Raw genomic sequence first — 25293 nt, 5'->3', positions numbered from 1 at the left:
TTTTTGTGGCAAGGTGCTTAATGAAGTACCAGAGCAAATTTACCTTCATCTCTAGTACAGAGTGATCACATGTTATAGGTACATGCCTCAGTCCTTATGAAACTGCATCCAAACACACATCAATGAAGATGCTGAAAGTGGTAACCCCTGGAACATATGTACAACTGGACATGGTACTCAAAACTTCTCCAGGAATGTCTTCAAACTAGTGGTGAATGTTCCCTCATGCTTGCATGTCACATATGACATCTTGCCTCATCTTGCTGGAAGTAGTCCGTAGTTAGATCACCAGCCAACTGGTGTACTGAAAACTGTGAGGTGTACCTGTGTTCTGGGTGAGGAAAGAAAATAAGCCTGATAATTTTCATGTCTGAGAAAAGTCGCACCACAAGCCAATCATGGTACTTGGGGATGGCATGTGGATTTTCCAAACCCACAAATGTGAACTTTACAAGTTCATGTACTTTCTGAGATAGAGTTGTATTTCACATGTAAACCACAGGATCCAGAATCACATGAATGCTGTATCACCATTAACTGTTGAAACCATACACAAAATTGCATATCTTCCTTATCTGCCAGCAAGGCTGTGGAGTCAGAAGCAATTTTATGTGGAGTCGGTAAAAATGTACCAACTCCGACATAAAATATTAAGAAAATTTCTATACCGTGAGCAGCCGGCGGCCTAAAGCTTAGGAAGATTCAACGACGCGTTGAGCCACATGGTGTGGGAATAATGCTTTGTTACCTTAAGAATACAAACTGTCTACAAATCAACCATTAGACGTAGGTAAAGAGTCTAAAAATTAGACTGATTCACGTGGTGGTGATGAAATCTCTTATGGTGCCATTTACCACTTTAGTAGGTTTACCCTCATTAATACATATTGGAACGAATGTCTGAAGACAGACTTCCTAAGGCTGCGCTCGGCTACAAACCTAGCGGGAAAAGAGATCGAGGTCGGCCAAGAAGATGGGAAGATCAATCTGAAGCCGGAACAGGCATTAGTGCCTAATCGATGATGATGAATACGTACATATCAAGCTTTTATGAAGGAGTCAGAGATTTTAGTACTGACAAGGATACAGATTGCTTTTCTTACTTGGCAGCCCTCCGACACGATGCAGAGTAGCTGCGATCTAGCCGATTTATAAATCAAAATTTCATTAATCTGGGTTCCAGTATCATACTTAATTAATCTGATGTCCAGAAATAGAGAAAAACCTTTCACAATGGACTAGCCATATCACATGCCAAGAACACTACAATCACAACCTAAAAGACTAAAATTTAACAGATGAGTAGTTTGATGTTTTGCACTGTTTATATAAAGGAGTAGAATCTTATAAAGGTGAAAAATGGAAAGGACAGAAACTATCATGCATATTACATATCCAAGGTGAGCCTTTATTATAAAACAAAACAACAAAACACATCTATACATTAAACTAAGAGTTAAAATAAGATTATGGATATTACAGAGATGAACAATACAAGCTAGATTCTAGTTACAACCATAATTCTAGCTGCTAGAATTACAGTTGTAACTTGTTCCTCCAGCATACAGCATTCAACTGCTTCCCCTATTTGTTCTTCAAATTTTGAAGTCCTGATGAAATACAATATAAGTCTGACAATAAACTTAAAACTGTCTGAACACATTGTCAACTGTCGATAATCAATAAATAGAATATTATTATGAAGCATCCATGGGTAAAAAAGTATGATGAAGTGATAAGGACATTACTATCCTCTGGTTGGTGCGCCATGTAGTCTGGTAAAAGTTTACAAACTAAGTAGATGGCTTAGGGAACCTGAAGGTTCATCACCAAATTAAGAAAAGCCCTCCACTGGTCCATCCTGGGACAGGAAATTCCAATCGCCTTCAACTCTTCCCATAGACCCCACTTGATATTATCCTCTCATCTACATCTACGTCTCCCCAGTGGTCTCCTCCCTTCAGGCTTCCTGACCAATACCTGATGCACAACTCTTGCCCCACCCATCTCATTCTTCTTGACTCAATCACCCTGAGGAATATAAAATTTTAAGCCCATCATTATGCAGTTTTATCCATGCCCTATCATCTTCTCTCCTAGGCCCAATTATCCTCTCAACACCGTATTCTCAAACACCTGAAATCTACGTTCCTCCCTCAGAGTGAGAGACCATGCTTCGCACCCATACAAAACAAGAGAAAAGTTTACCAAACATTAGTAAAATTTCTACCAGACTACATGGGCCAATGATCCAAAAGACAGCCATCTTCAAACTCACCGCCATTTAAGCCTCAAATCTCACAATTCTGTCCATAAAAGAGGCAAGCAGATTTTAAAATGTTCATCTCTTTGCTGGATTAACTTCTTTGTAATAAGAGATGTAATTTTAAACTGCACTTCAGTTCTGCCATGAATAATTTCACATTTAGGAATGAAACATTCATTGTACATTTGTACAAAAAGAATGATCATGATGATGACCAGATCACGCCCATACTGAATATATGAGTTGAGTAACAAAACCAACATCACGAAAGAGGGGTGATGATGGTTCAAGCGTATCAACCGTGATGGCGTCCGTGAATGTGAACTTCACTGGGGGACAGTCTTCCTTTGAATGCAGCTTCTTGCTCAAGAAATATACATTGCTTGTGTACACTTGAACCTTATAACTGGCATTCTTCTGCAAAATTATTGATTCTTTTAGGCTGATGTCAATCACAGACCCATATGAAATCTTCCCAGAAAATACTGTACGACTGATTGGGGTTCCAAAGACATCCAACACAGTGACTACGAATGACTCATCATATTCATTTGCAAAAGGTTTGGCTCCTGTTGCAGACAATAAAGTGGGAACCTGAATCCCATACAGTACAATGGGATGATCCACCTTGATATCAAGTGAGAAGTTCTTGCTACCAAAGTTGGTTGTCTGAGAGGGTGATGCCAATGCCACAACTTGGTCCAATGTATTGTTAAAGGAAGAATCAAAAACAGTGGGCCGGGGTGATCTGAAGCCTCCGGGTGTGAATAAAGAGGGTGAGGATGTCGCCTGAATCTTACGGATGCATCTTAACTTGGCCAGCATACGTGAATTACCGTCTCCGCTGATTCCATCAGGCATGGGATATGAAACAGGAACTGTGAGATTCATGAGAATGGCATAGCTCTCCTCCAATGTTAGAAGACCTTTGTCACTGGTAGTTGAAAAAGCTGCCCCCTTCACAAATTCTTCCCGGGAAACAGCTAGGAAACGCAGCTTGGACAGGATAACAGGACCGATGGCTGAACGTTTGTTATCCCTGTCTGGGAGGTCGTTGACTTTGAGGCATTGATGCTCTGCCCATTTCTCTACTGCTCTCAGAATCTCAATCTCTGGTACATCCAGCCAGTCTAACTCCACTATCATGTTCACAATATTCCAATCCACATTGGGGAAGTTTGCATGCTTCAGTACCAGTGATGGATTTTTACTCACAAACTGCAAAAACAACATTAACCAAATCTTTATTGTGATATGGTAGACACACTGCACCTATAATGTAGCTTAAAACAGTAATCAGAATGAATTTTGTGCCCACATAGCAATTCATTCTATGCAATTCCTCAGACTTTTCAAGTGCCTAGGAAGGAACAAGTAAATGAGGCCAAAGAAAAAAAAATTCAATCTGATTTCTTTTCTGTAACATCAAGTACAAAAGTATTTATATGAACATGTTCTAATATTGCAACATTACCTTGCCACATTCCTCTTTCAGAATCGGCTCTTGAACTTGAGAAAGCAGCTGTAAGATAGGCCATAGTGTATCAACGTTCATGTCCCTAACCATGTACTTTGCAGAGACTTCACAAAGATAAGGCAAGTTGTATTTCACAGCTGCCTTATAAAGAGCGCTGGCATCCTCAGTACATTTCAACTTTATGTGGTCGAGATACATGTAACTAAGTAAAAACAGTATATATTTAATATAAAAAACAAGAAGCTGTGGAAAGAACTTACTGCACTCAGTTCAACAGCTACCTTCAAAATGAAAACTAGAAGTCTGTTTATAGCAGTCCAAATGCAACAAGAAAAATTTATTGTCTTCACTATACATTTATTGAAACCTCTGAATCATGCTTTCCATTTAAAATATAGACAAGTTAAATATAAAAAGAGTGATTAACTAAGGGAATCAGAATATTGTGTAAACATATAAATGGTGAGTCAGAAGTATGTTTACAAACTTCGTGTGCGTGTTCAAGGATAAAAAATAAGAAAAAAAAATCCTATGAACATGGGGTCGCAAATGTTTCATTTCTGAAATAATAGCCAATAATAAATTTTCAATGTATGCCTTTATTGCCAAGTATAAGGACAGGGATGTTTCTTTATAACAGATGCCCAAAGGTTGATCCTCCATTCTCCACACATGCACGAGCACGACGTACACAAGAATGACGGATTCGTTCGTACACACCAGGGTTTCCTCGAATCATCTGGCATGAATTCTGCACACGTTCCCATAGGTCGTCATCATTGTTTATGGGTGTTGCATAAACGACGGACTTCAAGTCACCCCACAGATAAAAGTCAAATGGAGTCAGGTCCAGTGACCTTGGTTTCCATACTACTGGGCCACCACGCCCAATCCATCACCGAGGGTGCTGTTCATTGACATGATATCTGACGCAATGGGAGAAGTGTGCTGGGGCTCTGTCATGTACAAACCACATTTGTTTTCTTGTATTCAGTGGTACATCTTCAAGGAGACGTGGCAAGTGTCTTCTTAAGAATCACCGATATGAAGGTCCCCTTAGACGCGATGGAAGCATGTGTGGACCAATAAGCATGTCGCCAACAATTCCTGAGCAAACGTTAATTGAAAATTTTTGCTGGAAGCTGGATTCACTTTGATATAAAGTCAATTCATTGAAACTAATTTTTGGTTATTATTTTGAAAATGAAACATTTGTGACCCCATGTTTATAGGAACACTTTTTCTTATTTTTTGATCCTGAACATGCACACGAAGTTTGTAAACATATTTCTGACTCATCCTGTACAGGAAACGCTGAAATTGTAGCAGGCACAACAACAACCATCAACTGAAAAGCCAGTACAAAAAATACTACATCTTCCTAAACAACGCTATTAAAAAAGTCAAGCAACAATATTACAATAGAGGACTTGAGGTTTTCACAGCAGTGAGTCTGAAGATTGCTGGGTTGTAGTGCCGTGTAGTCTGGTAGAAGTATACCGACGTTTCAGAGGTCCTTGCTGCCTCCATCATCAGGGCGATGAGTAATCCGTGCGAGTGGAAAGAAGATCCTATAAGTCTAGTGCTTTCAAGAATGGTCAAGAACAGAATAAGCTGAAGTTCATTACCGCCCTGAAGCATGTCTCTCTGACCATGTTTCTCTGAAACACTGGCATCTACTGACAAGTCTACACAGTGCCAAAATCCAGATAAATATCTTCATTCTAACCACAGTAAAAACCTTAAATCTCACAATCTAAAAGCATTTAATACAACATATTAAGCGCACATTACAAATATACTTTGATAAACGCAAGTTTACTTACATAGGAGGATAAAGTAGGTAAGGCAAACCACAAAAACTTTGGTCAGGATAACCATTCTCCAGACAAGGCTTGATTCAAACCACCCAAATATGAAGCAGGGGTATTTTAGCATGGAACTTACGCACTAGAATAAATACACATTGTGACAATACACGTGTATGGCATACTTACTCGAGCATCATATTAAATATTCTTGGTTCAATATCAGTAATATGAACAGCACCATCTGATTTGTTTGTTATTAACAACTCTTCAAAAGTTGGACTTGACATACGCATGATCAATTCATGGGCCCGAACAGTCTGGAAGATAAAAGTCTTTGTTACGAGCTGCACAACTGTTTATATCAAAACTTAACTTCTCACAAACAGTAAACCTAGCCCACAGGTCACATTTAGTCCTCAGCACCTTTTGTTCAAGCAATGGCATGGAGCTGATATTTTTTTGTGGGGGGGGGGGGGGGGGGGGGGGGGGGAAAGCTCCCACACATTCTTGACCTTTGCAGTAGATGTGGTCCGTGTCATATCTCAACCTCACTTTACTCTCAGAGAAGGTATCCCCCAGCACTCACTGGAAAAAAGGCTAGGTGAGTCCCAGAGCTGATATGGACACACAGGCTAGAAGAAAAATCCTTGACTCCTACTAGGGAATAAACTCTGGAGTCCATGGTCAGACACTATACTGACTGAGCTACTCCAGCTCAGGCAATGGTACAGTCTCCTAAATTGATGACTTAAGTTTACATATTTGCAGAACATGCAGGTAATTTGACAATTAGTAACTCACAACAACCAAAGTCTTTGGCCAGTACTAGATTTCTTTTTCTTTATCGTGGTTCACAAACAGAATGTTTCCGATAAATTTCAAATGAAAGTGGTGATAATTCCAAAAAAGTATACCATAGTAATTTTTGTGCACATTTTATAAAACATAACTGTGCAAACACAAAATTACTCTACTTACAACTTACCTGTGGTTCCAGACTGTCCCTTTCATTCCATCCCATTGTTCTTCCGCCACTGTATACACATGTACACACACAAGCACAGATATATTTGTAAATTAAAATACGAGCCAACCCAAATACTCTACTCAAATAAATTTTATCACAAGTATTACATTTATCACCTTTCTAAAAGAGAAAATTTTAATATATGTTTTCAACAACAAAGACAATTCTTAATTTCATAACGCACATATTTTATAATTCTACATAATTTTCATAATTTGTGATATTCCTTTCCAATATAATGTCATAATCATCATTTGTGGCTCTACAACCCAGTGTGGGTCTTGGCTGCCTCTTTTGAAGGTTACTTATTCGATTTAGACATTTGGTAGGACTCCTTTGGCGAGTGATCAGCCCGTCGCTAGGCCTCTAACTGTACACAAGACAGCACAACAGACATGACAAACATCCATGCCTTGAGTGGGATTCGAACCCACGGCCCCAGTTGCTAAGCGCACAAGGCCAAAACCTCAGACCGCGCACCCACTGTGACCAGCTTACAATGTAATGTAATTTCTATAAATTAATAAATGCTTTATATTCTTTCCTTTAGAAAGGCAACAAAGCTCTTCTAGCACACAAGCTATTTAAAAAACGTGTGGCCCTGGTAGAGTCTTCGCTGGAGAGAAAGTACTGTGAAGTTCAGTAATCACTTTAATGTAATATGTGTCAGTCAGTTATAAAGGATGATGATCATAATATATTGCATAATTTTATACTGCTAAGTAACTGCAGTGGTACTAAACACTATTCCTGTTTAATGTAAAATGTCTGAACTTACATTGTATATTATTATTTTATTTATTATTAACTGCAAATGGGTTTTACCTGGTGGCAGTGGTACTACAGTAAGACACAATAAAACAATGAGACAGAACAAAACAATAAGACACAAAAAAACATAAGACACAACAAAACAACTTACTTTCTAAAAAGATTATATAAATACCAAAAGCAATTTTATAAATTTCTTGACAAGAGATTAAAATAAGTCATTCTTCTTTGTTACCAAAAATTTTCTTTTGGCATGAAATATAAAATAATATGACTAAATTTACAACATAGCAAGGGGACATAGCACAAACCTCCACAGTCTCACCACTTCCCACTATGAACACACAGTCACTAAAATCACCAGATGTCCTCAAATGTGACAAACGTTCTTTGACATCATTCTTTTTCAGCTGCCATTTTGTGCCACCTAAAAATATTCCAAAACAAATAACTAAAAATGTTGTTTAATTTATTAAAACATGATAGGACTGCAAAATCTAACATGCTCACTGCAAACTGCAGATATGGCATTCAAAACAAGTTCAGAAAAATAAATTACTTTTGTAATGATCTTCGACAGGAACTAGATGCATAATGTGTACAATGTGTGTATGTGTCTGACTTGATTAAATCTACATAATACTGTTACTGCAAGTATAAAAACTCCTAGATATTCAGCACTACATAATCTATATAGATTTACTTAAAAGCCAGCCAGCCAGTCAATTAATTAACCACACAACCCCAAATATCAAAATACATAATCACAGTAAACTAAACTGAATTAACATGGTACAGAGTAATTGAAAAGTCTTGCAACCAATTGCTAATACAAATTCTAGTTGCCTTATAAACACTTTCACAGGATAATCCACTCTGAAGAGAAAAGTCTTATAAGTGACCTCTGTGGACAGTGTTGTGAAGTTTGAAGGTTAATGTCACAAAACACAGGTGAACTGGAATGGCTTATGTCCTGCACACTTCTTAAGTTATGGGAATGGTTCACCAGATGACATAATATCAATTTGTCTGGCACAAAAGAATTGAGAAATATATCTCTAAATTAATTCTAGCAAGTTACATAAGAACGTGATGCCAGGTAGTATTAGGCAATAAGCACTTGTACACGTGGGAAAACTGCTGCATGGCCAAAATGAGAGGAGAGGAAGTAGATACTGTGGGACCTGATGAAAAACTAGTAAAGAAATATGCAAATTGGCTGCCAGCTCTATAATTTAACTGAACAAAAAAACCTAAAATTTATTTGGTGGTTATAACTTCCAGTAATAAAAAACGTAAAAAAACATGTTCTCCTCAGTGCCTGAACATTCACTCCTCAATCTGATCCTTGATTATACATCAGTCAAAATTTCTTCAATATTGAGGCCTTAGAACAAAGTTCCATAAACTTTGGCAACAACACTTAATTGCTTATTGTTAAATTCCCTCAGGCCCCCTTTTGCCTGTGGCCATCAGCTCAAAGCACTTGACTCTAATGAAGGCTATCACTACCAATATCTGTATAAACAGCATAACTACATGGCTTGAAGGGTAGCATAACAGAAGAAGGGAGATGCAGGCTGGGTCAATCTATAGCTCAGTGTAGTACCATCAACTCAAAAGGAAGTCCTACATTGTATATTAGTAACATTGTGATTTGTTTCATATTATATATCACATTGTACAGAGACTTGAACATAAAACATAACTGTAATGTTTCAGTTTCACTAACACCAAACAATAGACTAAATATAAAGGTACAGGACACATATCAGTACATATCTAATTGCAAAGGTGCACATAAATGTATATATACAGAAATAACCTAATGTGATATTGAAGATGGCTGCTTTTTTGGGTTGTTGCACCATGTAGTCTGGTAGAACTTCTACCAGACTACACAGAACAAAAACCCAGAAGACAGCAAATTTCACTGTTGCTAAAATCTCAATCTGACATTCTTACAGATACAGATGCATCCCACACATCTTAGAAAGCAAGGTGCAGAACATGTCACAGAACAATGTAGCACATTCAGACAATACCGAGAAATACAATAAAGGTACAGAATACTTCCCAAAAACAAAATACGTCATTACAGACAAATTCTCACCAAATTACATTATCATCACCATTTGCTTATAAATTTAAATCACATGTAGATACAGCTAAAAATGTATCTCTGTTACTGTCAAAAGAAACTTACCAGATCCTTCACCACGCTCCATATCGTTGGCACATTGCACGTCTTCGCTACAAGACAAAACGAATCGTAAAAATGAAAATAAGGCTAAAAAAGAAACAACCACAACATGCCAACTACATCTACTATGTCAAAATTCAAATATTGTACCTCATTCTTATTTTCGTAGCAGTCTCTGATGTATTAATAGGTTCGAATTCTACAGAACTAGCTCTTTTCGAATTTGAGAGTATATATGTTTACGATTTATTATCACACCTTTTAAAACAGAAACACTATTGTTAGCGGCATCATAGTCTTATGCTCCGCCGACCATCATGATTACCACAGATAATACCAACAACTTGACAGATTCCATTTCCGGCGAGATTTCAGATTCTCACGGCGGCGAAGTCAATGTTTCTGGAACTCCTACAATCAGAAAACGAGTGCTATCAGCGAACTTGAAAGTAAAAACAGAATGTTACTAAATTATTCTTCTAGCATCGTTCCAGTTTCATACGCATCATTATATGAAGTTATGATACTGTTAATAGAAGTTATGATAGTCTAGCAATTAACCATTTCCAATTCTGACATCAGAGTAAAAACAGAACAAACATTAAGGAGCTCTGTTCCAAAGTTTCCTTTTGATAACATCTGCGCTGACGTTGAAATAAACACACTTCTCTAACACGAAGAATCGTTAACTACATCTACAGGATAGTGCGGCTATGTAAATGCTGTTTAAATCAATGGAACATTGAATTTAGACACAATGAAGGAAAAATACACCACCGATCATAGAATTCGTACGAATTTACGGAGTTAATTGGAAAAAATACTTTATTCAAATGCTAACAAAAATGTTTCATATATATATATATATAGACGAATCTTGGTAACTTGGCGGCGAAAGGGTGGTAACAGTGGACATTGGCTCAGGGTCTAGCATGTCACACCCACAGACAAAACCGTCTCTAAACTGTACTTGTATTTATTTGAACTGCCTTTTCTCTTAGCATTGCTGCCGTAGTTTGCCTGTTACACGTACTTTTATCAGACCGACAACAATGAAGAAGGAACTGAAATAGTATGTGGAGAGTAAACGACAATTTTGAATATGCTTTTCCACACCTACAAAGCCAGCATAGCTCAGTCGGTATAGTGACTAGCTACTCCCATTATTTTCATAATATTAATGTTAAAGTTAATGCTTGTAAGAGGAATTAAGTCCTTCACTAAGGCTCAAATCAGTTATGTGAAGAATGTTCTCCTATTTATTGTCTACTTCAGTTCTTATATGAATATACACTGAAAATTATTTCCTGACCTACAACAGATCAGTTTAATAGATTCTTCTAGGACTACCAGTAGCACTAACACGGCTGCTAGCCTGTGCAGAATTCATTATACTTAGTCACTGTGAAAGCTTCGGATCATTTTATTTGTTAAAAATAATCTAAAATTTAGCCAGATAGAGCTAGTGCAATTTTGCAAGGGGCTGGACATAGAATGCTGTGCTGTACAACTTGATATAAATTTTTCTAAATTATGTTTTTAGCAATATACAGAGCACCAACTGGTGACTTTAAAACATTTATTAACAAGTTAAACACCAAAAACGGAATTTGTCTTCTGTGGGGATATAAATATTGACTATCTCTCTGAAAGCTGCCATAAGCAATGTCTGAATTCTCTTTTAGCAACGTTTAATCTTACACCTACAGTTAGCTTTCCCACAAGGATTCAAAATAGCTCCAACTCTGCCATTGATAATATTTTTGTAGATAGTTACAGGTTAGAACACATTTCCATTAAACCGGTAATAAATGGGCTATCTGATCATGATGCTCAACTATTAGTTATAAAAAACATAAACCTTATTTCTAAGTTTCGCAATGATAAGAAGGTAACTAGAGTGATGAATGAAGTCACTTTAAATGAATTTATACAACATCTCAGTAGTGAAGCTTGGGAATTATTACTCAGTGGTGGTGATATGGATTCAAAGTTCAATTCTTTTCTAAACATATTTGAAAAAAGTTTTCCTACTAAAACAGAGAAAAAATTGTCTGAAACCAATGTATGGATAACTAAAGGAATCAAAACATCATGAAAATGTAAGCGAGCTCTTTACCTAACTAGCAGGTCCAGTAATAACCCACTATTGAAGCAACACTATAGAAAATATTGCAACATTTTATCTCAAGTCATTAAAGAAGCTAAATGCATGCATTACAATAAATTGATAGTAGAGTCTGAAAATAAAGTAAAAACTGTTTGGAAAATTGTAAAAAAGGAAACTGGCAAACAATCTACAGACATTGAAAGCCCACCATTAATGATAAATAGTAACAGAGTAAATGATCCTAAACTTATAGCTAACTATTTTAATACCTACTTTTTAACGATTGTAGAAAGAATGAACAGCAGTGATACCATAACTCCAAAAACCGAAGATGCAATGAAGTTCTTGGCTAAGGCAATTCGAAATTCATTTCCAAATATTAATCTTATTCCTACCACACCAAATGAAATTAAAAGTATAATAACTTTTCTCAAGTCAAAAAATTCATGTGGTTATGATGGAATTTCATCTAAAGTACTTAAATCTTGTGTAGATTATATAAGTATTCCATTAAGTTATCTCTGTAATCATTCAATGGCTGTAGGAATGTTTCCTGAAAGACTTAAATATTCAAAAGTAAAACCACTATATAAAAAGGGTGAAAACTCCTGCATCTCTAACTACAGACCTATTTCACTGCTGACAACATTTTCTAACATTTTTGAGAAAGTTATATGCAAGAGAGTAAATAAATTCTTAAACTCAAACAACATCCTTGTTGAGGAGCAATTTGGATTTAGAAAAAAATCTCTCAACAGAAAAGGCTCTATTTAGTTTCACTAATGAAATTGTATGTGCCCTTAACAATAAAATGCATGTGGGTGGAATATCTTGTGACCTAGCCAAGGCATTTGATTGTGTAAACCATGAAATATTACTAATGAAACTGAAATTTTATGGAATTTGAGGTATAGCAGGACAATGGTTTAAATCCTACCTAAATAATAGAAGGCAGAAAGTAGAAATTAAAAGCCCCCATACCAATCATAATAGCTACTCAGGATGGGGTATCGTAAATCGCGGAGTTCCACAAGGTTCAGTTCTTGAACCCTTACATTTCCTCATATATATAAATGACCTGCCGGCAACTATAGACTCTATATCCAAACATATTCTTTTTTCTGATGATACAAATATCAATATTACACAGCCAGAATTTGGTCTATTTTGAAAATATCATGAATGATGTCCTTGTCAACATAAACAAATGGTTTGGAGCTAACAAATTGGCACTAAATTTTGAAAAAACAAACTTCATAAAATTTGTTACTAAGCACAAGACCTATCCTTGGTTAAATATAGGTTTTGAAGAAAAATTAATTGTGGAAGTTGAAAGAAACAAATTCCTTGGCTTACAAGTCGACAGTACCTTAAATTGGAAGAAACTCATTGAGTATATTATTCCCAAATTAAGCTCTGCATGCTTTGCCATGAGAACAGTCGTACAACTCATGACAATATATACTTTAAAGCTAGTTTACTTTGCTTACTTTCACTCTGTATTGTCATATGGATTAATCTTTTGGGGAAATTCAACAGACAGTAATAAAGTTTTTTACATGCAAAAGAAAATAATTAGAATAATGGCCGGTGTCAAAAGCAGGGTATCTTGTAGAAAATTATTTCTTAAATTTAATATACTTCCACTTGCAAGTGAATTTATACTCTGCTTGCTATCATTTGTGGTGGAAAACATGGGTAAATTTAAAAGAAATACAGATGTACATAATTCAAATACAAGACGTAAACATGATCTATATGTGTCAAATGCTAACTTCACTAAATATAAAAAGGAGTGTACTACACAGGTATCAAGTTATTTAATAATCTTCCACCAACAATTAAAAGTCTAAATTATGATATAAAGATATTCAAGCCTGCATTGAAAGATTACCTCTTTACTCACTCCTTCTATTCTGTAGATGATTTCATCTCTGCTGAAAATGTTTAAGCTTTATATCCATAATCTACGTATATGTAAAGCAAGTTTTGTATTTATATTTAAAATTCTGAGGTTTATGTATATTAATTTGTAAAATTAGTTTTCATACTTGTATTGCAGAATCTGAAATTTATGTACATTGATATGTGAAATATGTTCTTGTGTTGAAAGTTCTGAAGTGTATGTATACTGTATGAAATGACATGTTCTACATCCTTTGGTTGAGTCCTAAGAAGGATCTATGGAATGTAAATAAACTCTACTCTCTACTCATGCGGATCAATTTCTTTCCTCCTAATTTTGAACCACTAGGACCACACCAATGTCAATCAATGGACCTGCCTGATGTTTTCTGAACAGCAATGTACTTGTGCAAAGCACAATACAAGCCACCCACATTATGCACATCATGATCTTAGTACTCTGCAAACTATGTTACACTATATTATTAGCTATTTATGAGAATGTGTATGCATTTGTGATAAAACTTCTGTACACAATGCATTATTTAATTACCTGCAAATCAAGAACTTGAACAATAATAATCACCCCCAACAAACAAAATAATGCATATTTTTACAAAAATTATACAATTAACTATCATAAAATCTAAATGCAAGGCATGAAATCTAAGCATGGTAGTTAAAATGTGACTGATATTTTTTCCATTTTCTGAGGCTATAAATGCAGGGTGCCCTGATATACAAAAAATGTTACATTTCCTTGATTGGATTATGTGATCATATTTCAGAAAGACTGGTGTCCTGTCATATGGTATCACTGCATGATATAAAGCTCTGGCTACCACTTTAAAGCCTTTAACACTGTGAAAGGCAAGCTGAATTCCATTATATTCAAGATATCTGATTTCATGTCACCTCATACTTGAGAGAGACTGCCTTAAAATTATCATAACATACTGCTAAGGAAATATGGTCTGTGTTTGTTTCACTCATGATTTCATAAAGTTGAATTTCACAATAAAAACGAAGATGGTGTCTGTTACTTTAATTAATATTCCCAAAATTGTACAACATACACATAACTCCTGGCTAAATAATGATCTACTTACATGTAACACAGTATAAATATCAATGTTAACACACAGATGATTCTGAGTTTCGAGGTTTCAGGGTGATAAGTGTTTACATTTTTGTTCTGACTTATGAGACACCATGTAGTCATGTAGGTGGTTATCAATAGTCTGGAGGGAACAAATGTCTCCATCTTTGGGTAGAAGTGAGTAGGACTAGGATTTTGATGGATTATATAATCTATACCTCTTCTCCCAATCACTGGCTCTGATTTCCAAAATCTTCTAGTTTCCACTCCACACTCCACCTGTACTCACTTCTGCACTGAACACGGAATCAACAGGTTCTACAGAAATAATGATAACCATCTACAAGACTACACCATGTAATAACCCAGAAGACAATGATCTAAAACAGATGAATATTCTGAAGACAGACTTTCTAAGACTGCGCTCGGCTACAAACCTAGCGGGAAAAGAGATCGAGGTCGGCCAAGAAGATGGGAAGATCAATCTGAAGCCGGAACAGGCATTAGTGCCTAATCGATGATGATGAATACATATCGAGCTTTTATGAAGGAGTCAGAGATTTTAGTACTGACAAGGATACAGATTGCTTTTCTTACTTGGCAGACCTCTGACACGATGCAGAGTAGCTGCGATCTAGCCGATTTATAAATCAAAATTTCATTAATCTGGGTTCCAGTATCATACTTAATTAATCTGATGTCCAGAAATAGAGAAAAACCTTTCACAATGGACTAGCCATATCACATGCCAAGAACACTACAATCACAACCTAAAAGACTAAAATTTAACAGATGAGTAGTTTGATGTTTTGCACTGTTTATATAAAGGAGTAGAATCTTATAAAGGTGAAAAATGGAAAAGACAGAAACTAACATGCATATTACATATCCAAGGTGAGCCTTTATTATAAAATAAAACAACAAAACACATCTATACATTAAACTAAGAGTTAAAATAAGATTATGGATATTACAGAGATGAACAATACAAGCTAGATTCTAGTTACAACCATAATTCTAGCTGCTAGAATTACAGTTGTAACTTGTTCCTCCAGCATACAGCATTCAACTGCTTCCCCTATTTGTTCTTCAAATTTTGAAGTCCTAATGAAATACAATATAAGTCTGACAATAAACTTAAAACTGTCTGAACACATTGTCAACTGTCGATAATCAATAAATAGAATATTATTATGAAGCATCCATGGGTAAAAAAGTATGATGAAGTGATAAGGACATTACTATCCTCTGGTTGGTGCGCCATGTAGTCTGGTAAAAGTTTACAAACTAAGTAGATGGCTTAGGGAACCTGAAGGTTCATCACCAAATTAAGAAAAGCCCTCCACTGGTCCATCCTGGGACAGGAAATTCCAATCGCCTTCAACTCTCCCCATAGACCCCACTTGATATTATCCTCTCATCTACATCTAGGTCTCCCCAGTGGTCTCCTCCCTTCAGGCTTCCTGACCAATACCTGATGCACAACTCTTGCCCCACCCATCTCATTCTTCTTGACTCAATCACCCTGAGGAATACAAATTTTTAAGCTCGTCATTATGCAGTTTTTCCCATGCCCCATCGTCTTCTCTCCTAGGCCCAATTATCCTCTCAACACCGTATTCTCAAACACCTGAAATCTACGTTCCTCCCTCAGAGTGAGAGACCATGCTTCGCACCCATACAAAACAAGAGAAAAGTTTACCAAACATTAGTAAAATTTCTACCAGACTACATGGGGCAACGATCCAAAAGACAGCCATCTTCAAACTCACCGCCATATAAGCCTCATATCTCACAATTCTGTCCATAAAAGTGGCAAACAGATTTTAAAATGTTCACCTCTTTGCTGGATTAACTTCTTTGTAATAAGAGATGTAATTTTAAACTGCACTTCAGTTCTGCCATGAATAATTTCACATTTAGGAATGAAACATTCATTGTACATTTGTACAAAAAGAATGATCATGATGATGACCAGATCACGCCCATACTGAATATATGAGTTGAGTAACAAAACCAACATCATGATAGAGGGGTGATGATGGTTCAGGCTTATGAACCGTGATGACGTCCGTGAATGTGAACTTCACTGGGGGACAGTCTTCCTTTGAATGCAGCTTCTTGCTCAAGAAATATAGGTTGCTTGTGTATACTTGAACCTCATAAGTGCCATTCTTCTGCAAAATTACTGGTTCTTTTAGGCTGATGTCAATCACAGACCCATATGAAATCTTCCCAGAAAATACTGTACGACTGATTGGGGTTCCAAAGACATCCAACACAGTGACTACGAATGACTCATCATATTCATTTGCAAAAGGTTTGGCTCCTGTTGCAGACAATAAAGTGGGAACCTGAATCCCACACAGTACAATGGAATGATCCACCTTGATACCAAGTGAGAAGTTCTTGCTACCAAATTTGGTTGTCTGAGAGGGTGATGCCAATGCCACAACTTGGTCCAATGTATTGTTAAAGGAAAAATCAATAACAATGGGCTGGGGAGATCTGAAGCCTCCGGGTGTGAATAAAGAGAGTGAGGATGTCGCCTGAATCTTACGGATGCATCTTAACTTGGTCAGCATGCGTGAATGACCGTCTCCGCTGATTCCATCAGGCATGGGATATGAAACAGGAACTGTGAGATTCATGAGAATGGCATAGCTCTCCTCCAATGTTAGAAGACCTTTGTCACTGGTAGTTGAAAAAGCTGCCCCCTTCACAAATTCTTCCCGGGAAACAGCTAGGAAACGCAGCTTGGACAGGATAACAGGACCGATGGCTGAACGTTTGTTATCCCTGTCTGGGAGGTCGTTGACTTTGAGGCATTGATGCTCTGCCCATTTCTCTACTGCTCTCAGAATCTCAATCTCTGGTACATCCAGCCAGTCTAACTCCACTATCATGTTCACAATATTCCAATCCACATTGGGGAAGTTTGCATGCTTCAGTACCAGTGATGGATTTTTACTCACAAACTGCAAAAACAACATTAACCAAATCTTTATTGTGATATGGTAGACACACTGTGCCTATAATGTAGCTTAAAACAGTAATCAGAATGAATTTTGTGCCCACATAGCAATTCATTCTATGCAATTCCTCAGACTTTTCAAGTGCCTAGGAAGGAACAAGTAAATGAGGTCAAAGAAAAAAAATTCAATCTGATTTCTTTTCTGTAACATCAAGTACAAGAGTATTTATATGAACATGTTCTAATATTGCAACATTACCTTGCCACATTCCTCTTTCAGAATCGGCTCTTGAACTTGAGAAAGCAGCTGTAAGATAGGCCATAGTGTATCAACGTTTATGTCCCGAACCATGTACTTTGCAGAGACTTCACATAGATAAGGCAAGTTGTATTTCACAGCTGCCTTATAAAGAGCGCTGGCATCCTCAGTACATTTCAACTTTATGTGGTCGAGATACATGTAACTAAGTAAAAACAGTATATATTTAACATAAAAAACAAGAAGCTGTGGAAAGAACTTACTGCACTCAGTTCAACAGCTACCTTCAAAATGAAAACTAGAAGTCTGTTTATAGCAGTCCAAATGCAACAAGAAAAATTTATTGTCTTCACTATACATTTATTGAAACCTCTGAATCATGCTTTCCATTTAAAATATAGACAAGTTAAATATAAAAAGAGTGATTAACTAAGGGAATCAGAATATTGTGTAAACATATAAATGGTGAGTCAGAAGTATGTTTACAAACTTCGTGTGCGTGTTCAAGGATAAAAAATAAGAAAAAAAAATCCTATGAACATGGGGTCGCAAATGTTTCATTTCTGAAATAATAGCCAATAATAAATTTTCAATGTATGCCTTTATTGCCAAGTATAAGGACAGGGATGTTTCTTTATAACAGATGCCCAAAGGTTGATCCTCCATTCTCCACACATGCACGAGCACGACGTACACAAGAATGACGGATTCGTTCGTACACACCAGGGTTTCCTCAAATCATCTGGCATGAATTCTGCACACGTTCTCATAGGTCGTCATCATTGTTTATGGGTGTTGCATAAACGACGGACTTCAAGTCACCCCACAGATAAAAGTCAAATGGAGTCAGATCCAGTGACCTCGGTTTCATTACTACTGGGCCACCACGCCCAATCCATCGCCGAGGGTGCTGTTCATTGACATGATATCTGATGCGATGTTAGAAGTGTGCTGGGGCTCTGTCATGTACAAACCACATTTGTTTTCTTGTATTCAGTGGTACATCTTCAAGGAGACGTGGCAAGTGTCTTCTTAAGAATCACCGATATGAAGGTCCCCTTAGACGCGATGGAAGCATGTGTGGACCATTAAGCGTGTCGCCAACAATTCCTGAGCAAACGTTAATTGAAAATTTTTGATGGAAGCTGGATTCACTTTGATATAAAGTCAATTCATTGAAACTAATTTTTGGTTATTATTTTGAAAATGAAACATTTGTGACCCCATGTTTATAGGAACACTTTTTCTTATTTTTTGATCCTGAACATGCACACGAAGTTTGTAAACATATTTCTGACTCATTCTGTATAGGAAACGCTGAAATTGTAGCAGGCACAACAACAACCATCAACTGAAAAGCCAGTACAAAAAATACTGCAACGTCCTAAACAACGCTATTAAAAAGTCAAGCAACAATATTACAATAGAGGATTTGAGGTTTTCACAGCAGTGAGTCTGAAGTTTGCTGAGTTGTAGTGCCGTGTAGTCTGGTAGAAGTATACCGACGTTTCAGAGGTCCTTGCTGCCTCCATCATCAGGGCGATGAGTAATCCGTGCGAGTGGAATGAAGATCCTATAAGTCTAGTGCTTTCAAGAATGGTCAAGAACAGAATAAGCTGAAGTTCATTACCGCCCTGAAGCATGTCTCTCTGACCATGTTTCTCTGAAACACTGGCATCTACTGACAAGTCTACACAGTGCCAAAATCCAGATAAATATCTTCATTCTAACTACAGTAAAAACCTTAAATCTCACAATCTAAACGCATTTAATACAACATATTAAGCGCACATTACAAATATACTTTGATAAACGCAAGTTTACTTACATAGGAGGATAAAGTAGGTAAGCCAAACCACAAAAACTTTGGTCAGGATAACCATTCTCCAGACAAGGCTTGATTCAAACCACCCAAATATGAAGCAGGGGTATTTTAGCATGGAACTTATGCACTAGAATATATACACATTGTGACAATACACGTGTATGGCATACTTACTCAAGCATCATATTAAATATTCTTGGTTCAATATCAGTAATATGAACAGCACCATCTGATTTGTTTGTTATTAACAACTCTTCAAAAGTTGGACTTGACATACGCATGATCAATTCATGGGCCCGAACAGTCTGGAAGATAAAAGTCTTTGTTACGAGCTGCACAACTGTTTATATCAAAACTTAACTTCTCACAAACAGTAAACCTAGCCCACAGGTCACATTTAGTCCTCAGCACCTTTTGTTCAAGCAATGGCATAAAAAGTCTGGTTCCACACCATGGAGCTGATATTTTTTTGTGGGGGGGGGGAAGCTCCCACACGTTCTTGACCATGGCAGTAGATGTGGTCCGTGTCATGTCTCAACCTCACTTTACTCTCAGAGAAGGTATCCCCCAGCACTCACTGGAAAAAAGGCTAGGTGGGTCCCAGAGCTGATATTGACACACAGGCTAGAAGAAAAATCCTTGACTCCTACTAGGGAATAAACTCTGGAGTCCATGGTCAGACACTATACTGACTGAGCTACTCCAGCTCAGGCAATGGTACAGTCTCCTAAATTAATGACTTAAGTTTACATATTTGCAGAACATGCAGGTAATTTGACAATTAGTAACTCACAACAACCAAAGTCTTTGGCCAGTACTAGATTTCTTTTTCTTTATCGTGGTTCACAAACAGAATGTTTCCGATAAATTTCAAATGAAAGTGGTGATAATTCCAAAAAAGTATACCATAGTAATTTTTGTGCACATTTTATAAAACATAACTGTGCAAACACAAAATTACTCTACTTACAACTTACCTGTGGCTCCAAACTGTTCCTTTCATTCCATCCCATTGTTCTTCTGCCACTGTATACACATGTACACACACAAGCACAGATATATTTGTAAATTAAAATACGAGCCAACCCAAATACTCTACTCAAATAAATTTTATCACAAGTACTACATTTATCACCTTTCTAAAAGAGAAAGTTTTAATACATGTTTTCAACAACAAAGACAATTCTTAATTTCATAACGCACATATTTTATAATTCTACATAATTCTCATAATTTGTGATATTCCTTTCCAATATAATGTCATAATCATCATTTGTGCCTCTTTTGAAGGTTACTTATTCGATTTAGACATTTGGTAGGACTCCTTTGATGAGTGATCAGCCCGTCGCTAGGCCTCTAACTGTACACAAGACAGCACAACAGACATGAACAAACATCCATGCCTTGAGTGGGATTCGAACCTACGGCCCCAATGGCCAAGCGCAGAAGGCCAAAACCTCAGACCGCGCCGCCACTGTGACCAGCTTACAATGTAATGTAATTTCTATAAATTAATAAATGCTTTATGTTCTTTCCTTTAGAAAGGCAACAAAGCTCTTCTAGCACACAAGCTATTTAAAAAATGTGTGGCCCTGGTAGAGTCTTCGCTGGAGAGAAAGTACTGTGAAGTTCAGTAATCACTTTAATGTAATATGTGTCAGTCAGTTATAAAGGATGATGTTCATAATATATTGCATAATTTTATACTGCTAAGTAACTGCAGTGGTACTAAACACTATTCCTGTTTAATGTAAAATGTCTGAACTTACATTGTATATTATTATTTTATTTATTATTAACTGCAAATGGTTTTTACCTGGTGGCAGTGGTACTACAGTAAGACACAATAAAACAATGAGACAGAACAAAACAATAAGACACAAAAAAACATAAGACACAACAAAACAACTTACTTTCTAAAAAGATTATATAAATACCAAAAGCAATTTTATAAATTTCTTGACAAGATATTAAAATAAGTCATTCTTCTTTGTTACCAAAAATTTTCTTTTGGCATGAAATATAAAATAATATGACTAAATTTACAATATAGCAAGGGGACATAGCACAAACCTCCACAGTCTCACCACTTCCCACAATGAACACACAGTCACTAAAATCACCAGATGTCCTCAAATGTGACAAACGTTCTTTGACATCATTATTTTTCTGCTGCCATTTTGTGCCACCTAAAAATATTCCAAAACAAATAACTAAAAATGTTGTTTAATTTATTAAAACATGATAGGACTGCAAAATCTAACATGCTCACTGCAAACTGCAGATATGGCATTCAAAACAATTTCAGAAAAATAAATTACTTTTGTAACGATCTTCGACAGGAACTAGATGCATAATGTGTACACTGTGTGTGTGTGTCTGACTTGATTAAATCTACATAATACTGTTACTGCAAGTATAAAAACTCCTAGATATTCAGCACTACATAATCTATATAGATTTACTTAAAAGCCAGCCAGCCAGTCAATTAATTAACCACACAACCCCAAATATCAAAATACATAATCACAGTAAACTAAACTGAATTAACATGGTACAGAGTGATTGAAAAGTCTTGCAACCAATTGCTAATACAAATTCTAGTTGCCTTATTAACATTTTCACAGGATAATCCACTCTGAAGAGAAAAGTCTTATAAGTGACCTCTGTGGACAGTGTTGTGAAGTTTGAAGGTTAATGTCACAAAACACAGGTGAACTGGAATGGCTTATGTCCTGCACACTTCTTAAGTTATGGGAATGGTTCACCAGATGACATAATATCAATTTGTCTGGCACAAAAGAATTGAGAAATATATCTCTAAATTAATTCTAGCAAGTTACATAAGAATGTGATGCCAGGTAGTATTAGGCAATAAGCACTTGTACACGTGGAAAAACATCCTTGCACATCGACTGACTGAAGACAACTGACAGATTGGTGTGAGCAGGTTATACCATGACGTGGCCTGTGTGGGCTCTTGTACAGTCACAGCAATACTGTGTTTATTAATCCAATTGAACTTTAACTATAAAAAAACATTTTAATATGGGTTGCATGACTATGCAATCACTATGTATAATGAAATGTGTTATCAACAATTCTACTTCTTGCCTGGAAGTACTGGTTATCGTGTGATGTAATACCTGTTACAATTTGCCCAAGGTCAGCATCCCTGAATAATCTTTAGCAGGTATATTACTTATAGCTGCATGGCCAAAATGAGAGGAGAGGAAGTAGATACTGTGGGACCTGATGAAAAACTAGTAAAGAAATATGCAAATTGGCTGCCAGCTCTATAATTTAACTGAACAAAAAAACCTAAAATTTATTTGGTGGTTATAACTTCCAGTAATAAAAAACGTAAAAAAACATGTTCTCCTCAGTGCCTGAACATTCACTCCTCAATCTGATCCTTGATTATACATCAGTCAAAATTTCTTCAATATTGAGGCCTTAGAACAAAGTTCCATAAACTTTGGCAACAACACTTAATTGCTTATTGTTAAATTCCCTCAGGCCCCCTTTTGCCTGTGGCCATCAGCTCAAAGCACTTGACTCTAATGAAGGCTATCACTACCAATATCTGTATAAACAGCATAACTACATGGCTTGAAGGGTAGCATAACAGAAGAAGGGAGATGCAGGCTGGGTCAATCTATAGCTCAGTGTAGTACCATCAACTCAAAAGGAAGTCCTACATTGTATATTAGTAACATTGTGATTTGTTTCATATTATATATCACATTGTACAGAGACTTGAACATACAACATAACTGTAATGTTTCAGTTTCACTAACACCAAACAATAGACTAAATATAAAGGTACAGGACACATATCAGTACATATCTAATTGCAAAGGTGCACATAAATGTATATATACAGAAATAACCTAATGTGATATTGAAGATGGCTGCTTTTTTGGGTTGTTGCACCATGTAGTCTGGTAGAACTTCTACCAGACTACACAGAACAAAAACCCAGAAGACAGCAAATTTCACTGTTGCTAAAATCTCAATCTGACATTCTTACAGATACAGATGCATCCCACACATCTTAGAAAGCAAGGTGCAGAACATGTCACAGAACAATGTAGCACATTCAGACAATACCGAGAAATACAATAAAGGTACAGAATACTTCCCAAAAACAAAATACGTCATTACAGACAAATTCTCACCAAATTACATCATCACCATTTGCTTATAAATTTAAATCACATGTAGATACAGCTAAAAATGTATCTCTGTTACTGTCAAAAGAAACTTACCAGATCCTTCACCACGCTCCATATCGTTGGCACATTGCACGTCTTCGCTACAAGACAAAACGAATCGTAAAAATGAAAATAAGGCTAAAAAAGAAACAACCACAACATGCCAACTACATCTACTATGTCAAAATTCAAATATTGTACCTCATTCTTATTTTCGTAGCAGTCTCTGATGTATTAATAGGTTCGAATTCTACAGAACTAGCTCTTTTCGAATTTGAGAGTATATATGTTTACGATTTATTATCACACCTTTTAAAACAGAAACACTATTGTTAGCGGCATCATAGTCTTATGCTCCGCCGACCATCATGATTACCACAGATAATACCAACAACTTGACAGATTCCATTTCCGGCGAGATTTCAGATTCTCACGGCGGCGAAGTCAATGTTTCTGGAACTCCTACAATCAGAAAACGAGTGCTATCAGCGAACTTGAAAGTAAAAACAGAATGTTACTAAATTATTCTTCTAGCATCGTTCCAGTTTCATACGCATCATTATATGAAGTTATGATACTGTTAATAGAAGTTAGGATAGTCTAGCATCGTTAACTACATCTACTGGATAGTGCGGCTATGTAAATGCTGTTTAAATCAATGGAACATTGAATTTAGACACAATGAAGGAAAAATACACCACCGATCATAGAATTCGTACGAATTTACGGATTTAATTGGAAAAAATACTTTATTCAAATGCTAACAAAAATGTTTCGTAACCAACCAAATAGACGAATCTTGGCAACGTGGCGGCGAAAGGGTGGTAACAGTGGGCATTGGCTCAGGGTGTAGCATGTCACACCCACAGACAAAACCATCTCTAAACTGTACTTGTATTTATTTGAACTGCCTTTTCTCTTAGCATTGCTGCCGTAGTTTGCCTGTTACACGTACTTTTATCAGACCGACAACAATGAAGAAGGAACTGAAATAGTATGTGGAGAGTAAACGACAATTTTGAATATGCTTTTCCACACCTACAAAGCCAGCATAGCTCAGTCGGTATAGTGACTAGCTACTCCCATTATTTTCATAATATTAATGTTAAAGTTAATGCTTGTAAGAGGAATTAAGTCCTTCACTAAGGCTCAAATCAGTTATGTGAAGAATGTTCTCCTATTTATTGTCTACTTCAGTTCTTATATGAATATACACTGAAAATTATTTCCTGGACTACAACAGATCAGTTTAATAGATTCTTCTAGGACTACCAGCTGTCAGGTGGACCTAACAGGGCTGCTAGCCTATGCAGAATTCATTATACTAGTCACTGTGAAAGCTTCGGATC

At 36.6% G+C, this 25293-nt stretch overlaps 2 protein-coding genes across 9 annotated transcripts; both read right to left on the bottom strand.

The window, feature by feature from the left end:
- Nucleotides 1-1387: 1387 nt before the first annotated feature.
- On the bottom strand, nt 1388-9982 carry LOC147873174 (BTB/POZ domain-containing protein 6-B-like). 4 transcript variants are annotated; one of them, XM_087352304.1, is made up of 6 exons: nt 9706-9980; nt 9559-9605; nt 7664-7779; nt 5741-5871; nt 3741-3945; nt 1388-3484 (listed from the first exon to the last, which is right to left on the bottom strand). In XM_087352304.1, the coding sequence occupies exons 1-6, from the start codon at nt 9708-9710 to the stop codon at nt 2486-2488; spliced, it is 1503 nt and encodes a 500-aa protein (XP_087208430.1). In that variant the 5' UTR covers nt 9711-9980; the 3' UTR covers nt 1388-2485. The 4 variants fall into 4 exon arrangements, with proteins under 4 accessions (XP_087208430.1, XP_087208433.1, XP_087208431.1 ...); XM_087352307.1 differs by lacking the exon at nt 7664-7779 and having other exon boundaries at nt 9706-9982; XM_087352305.1 differs by lacking the exons at nt 9559-9605; nt 9706-9980 and adding an exon at nt 9178-9305.
- A 4618-nt stretch (nt 9983-14600) lies between these two features.
- LOC110839806 (BTB/POZ domain-containing protein 6-B) lies at nt 14601-24426 on the bottom strand. Of its 5 annotated transcripts, none has more exons than XM_087352310.1 (6): nt 24146-24426; nt 23999-24045; nt 20139-20304; nt 19902-20032; nt 17903-18107; nt 14601-17647 (listed from the first exon to the last, which is right to left on the bottom strand). In XM_087352310.1, the coding sequence occupies exons 3-6, from the start codon at nt 20256-20258 to the stop codon at nt 16649-16651; spliced, it is 1455 nt and encodes a 484-aa protein (XP_087208436.1). In that variant the 5' UTR covers nt 20259-20304; nt 23999-24045; nt 24146-24426; the 3' UTR covers nt 14601-16648. The 5 variants fall into 5 exon arrangements, with proteins under 5 accessions (XP_087208436.1, XP_087208434.1, XP_087208435.1 ...); XM_087352308.1 differs by lacking the exon at nt 20139-20304 and adding an exon at nt 21801-21916 and having other exon boundaries at nt 24146-24424; XM_087352309.1 differs by lacking the exons at nt 23999-24045; nt 24146-24426 and adding exons at nt 21801-21916; nt 23761-23903.
- Between the last annotated feature and the right edge of the window lie 867 nt (nt 24427-25293).

Source organism: Zootermopsis nevadensis, unplaced genomic scaffold (genome assembly GCF_977971745.1).
Source record: "Zootermopsis nevadensis isolate Lab colony 2312 unplaced genomic scaffold, Znev_1.0 Znev_ptg000021l, whole genome shotgun sequence".
In the NCBI taxonomy this organism is placed as follows: Eukaryota; Metazoa; Arthropoda; class Insecta; order Blattodea; family Termopsidae; genus Zootermopsis; species Zootermopsis nevadensis.
Note: the sequence above shows the minus strand (reverse complement) of the source record. Positions and strands in the feature narration are given on the sequence as shown.

Excerpts from the sequence above, each read along its gene's own strand:
- LOC110839806 (XM_087352308.1), bottom strand. Across the intron at positions 20,033-21,800 it reads GAAGTGGTGAGACTGTGGAG|ACTGTTCGGGCCCATGAATT; the intron begins GTTTGTGCTATG and ends TTTATCTTCCAG. Across the intron at positions 17,648-17,902 it reads TGAAAGAGGAATGTGGCAAG|TTTGTGAGTAAAAATCCATC; the intron begins GTAATGTTGCAA and ends TTGTTTTTGCAG.
- LOC147873174 (XM_087352304.1), bottom strand. Across the intron at positions 7,780-9,558 it reads GGAGCGTGGTGAAGGATCTG|GTGGCACAAAATGGCAGCTG; the intron begins GTAAGTTTCTTT and ends GAATATTTTTAG. Across the intron at positions 3,485-3,740 it reads TGAAAGAGGAATGTGGCAAG|TTTGTGAGTAAAAATCCATC; the intron begins GTAATGTTGCAA and ends TTGTTTTTGCAG.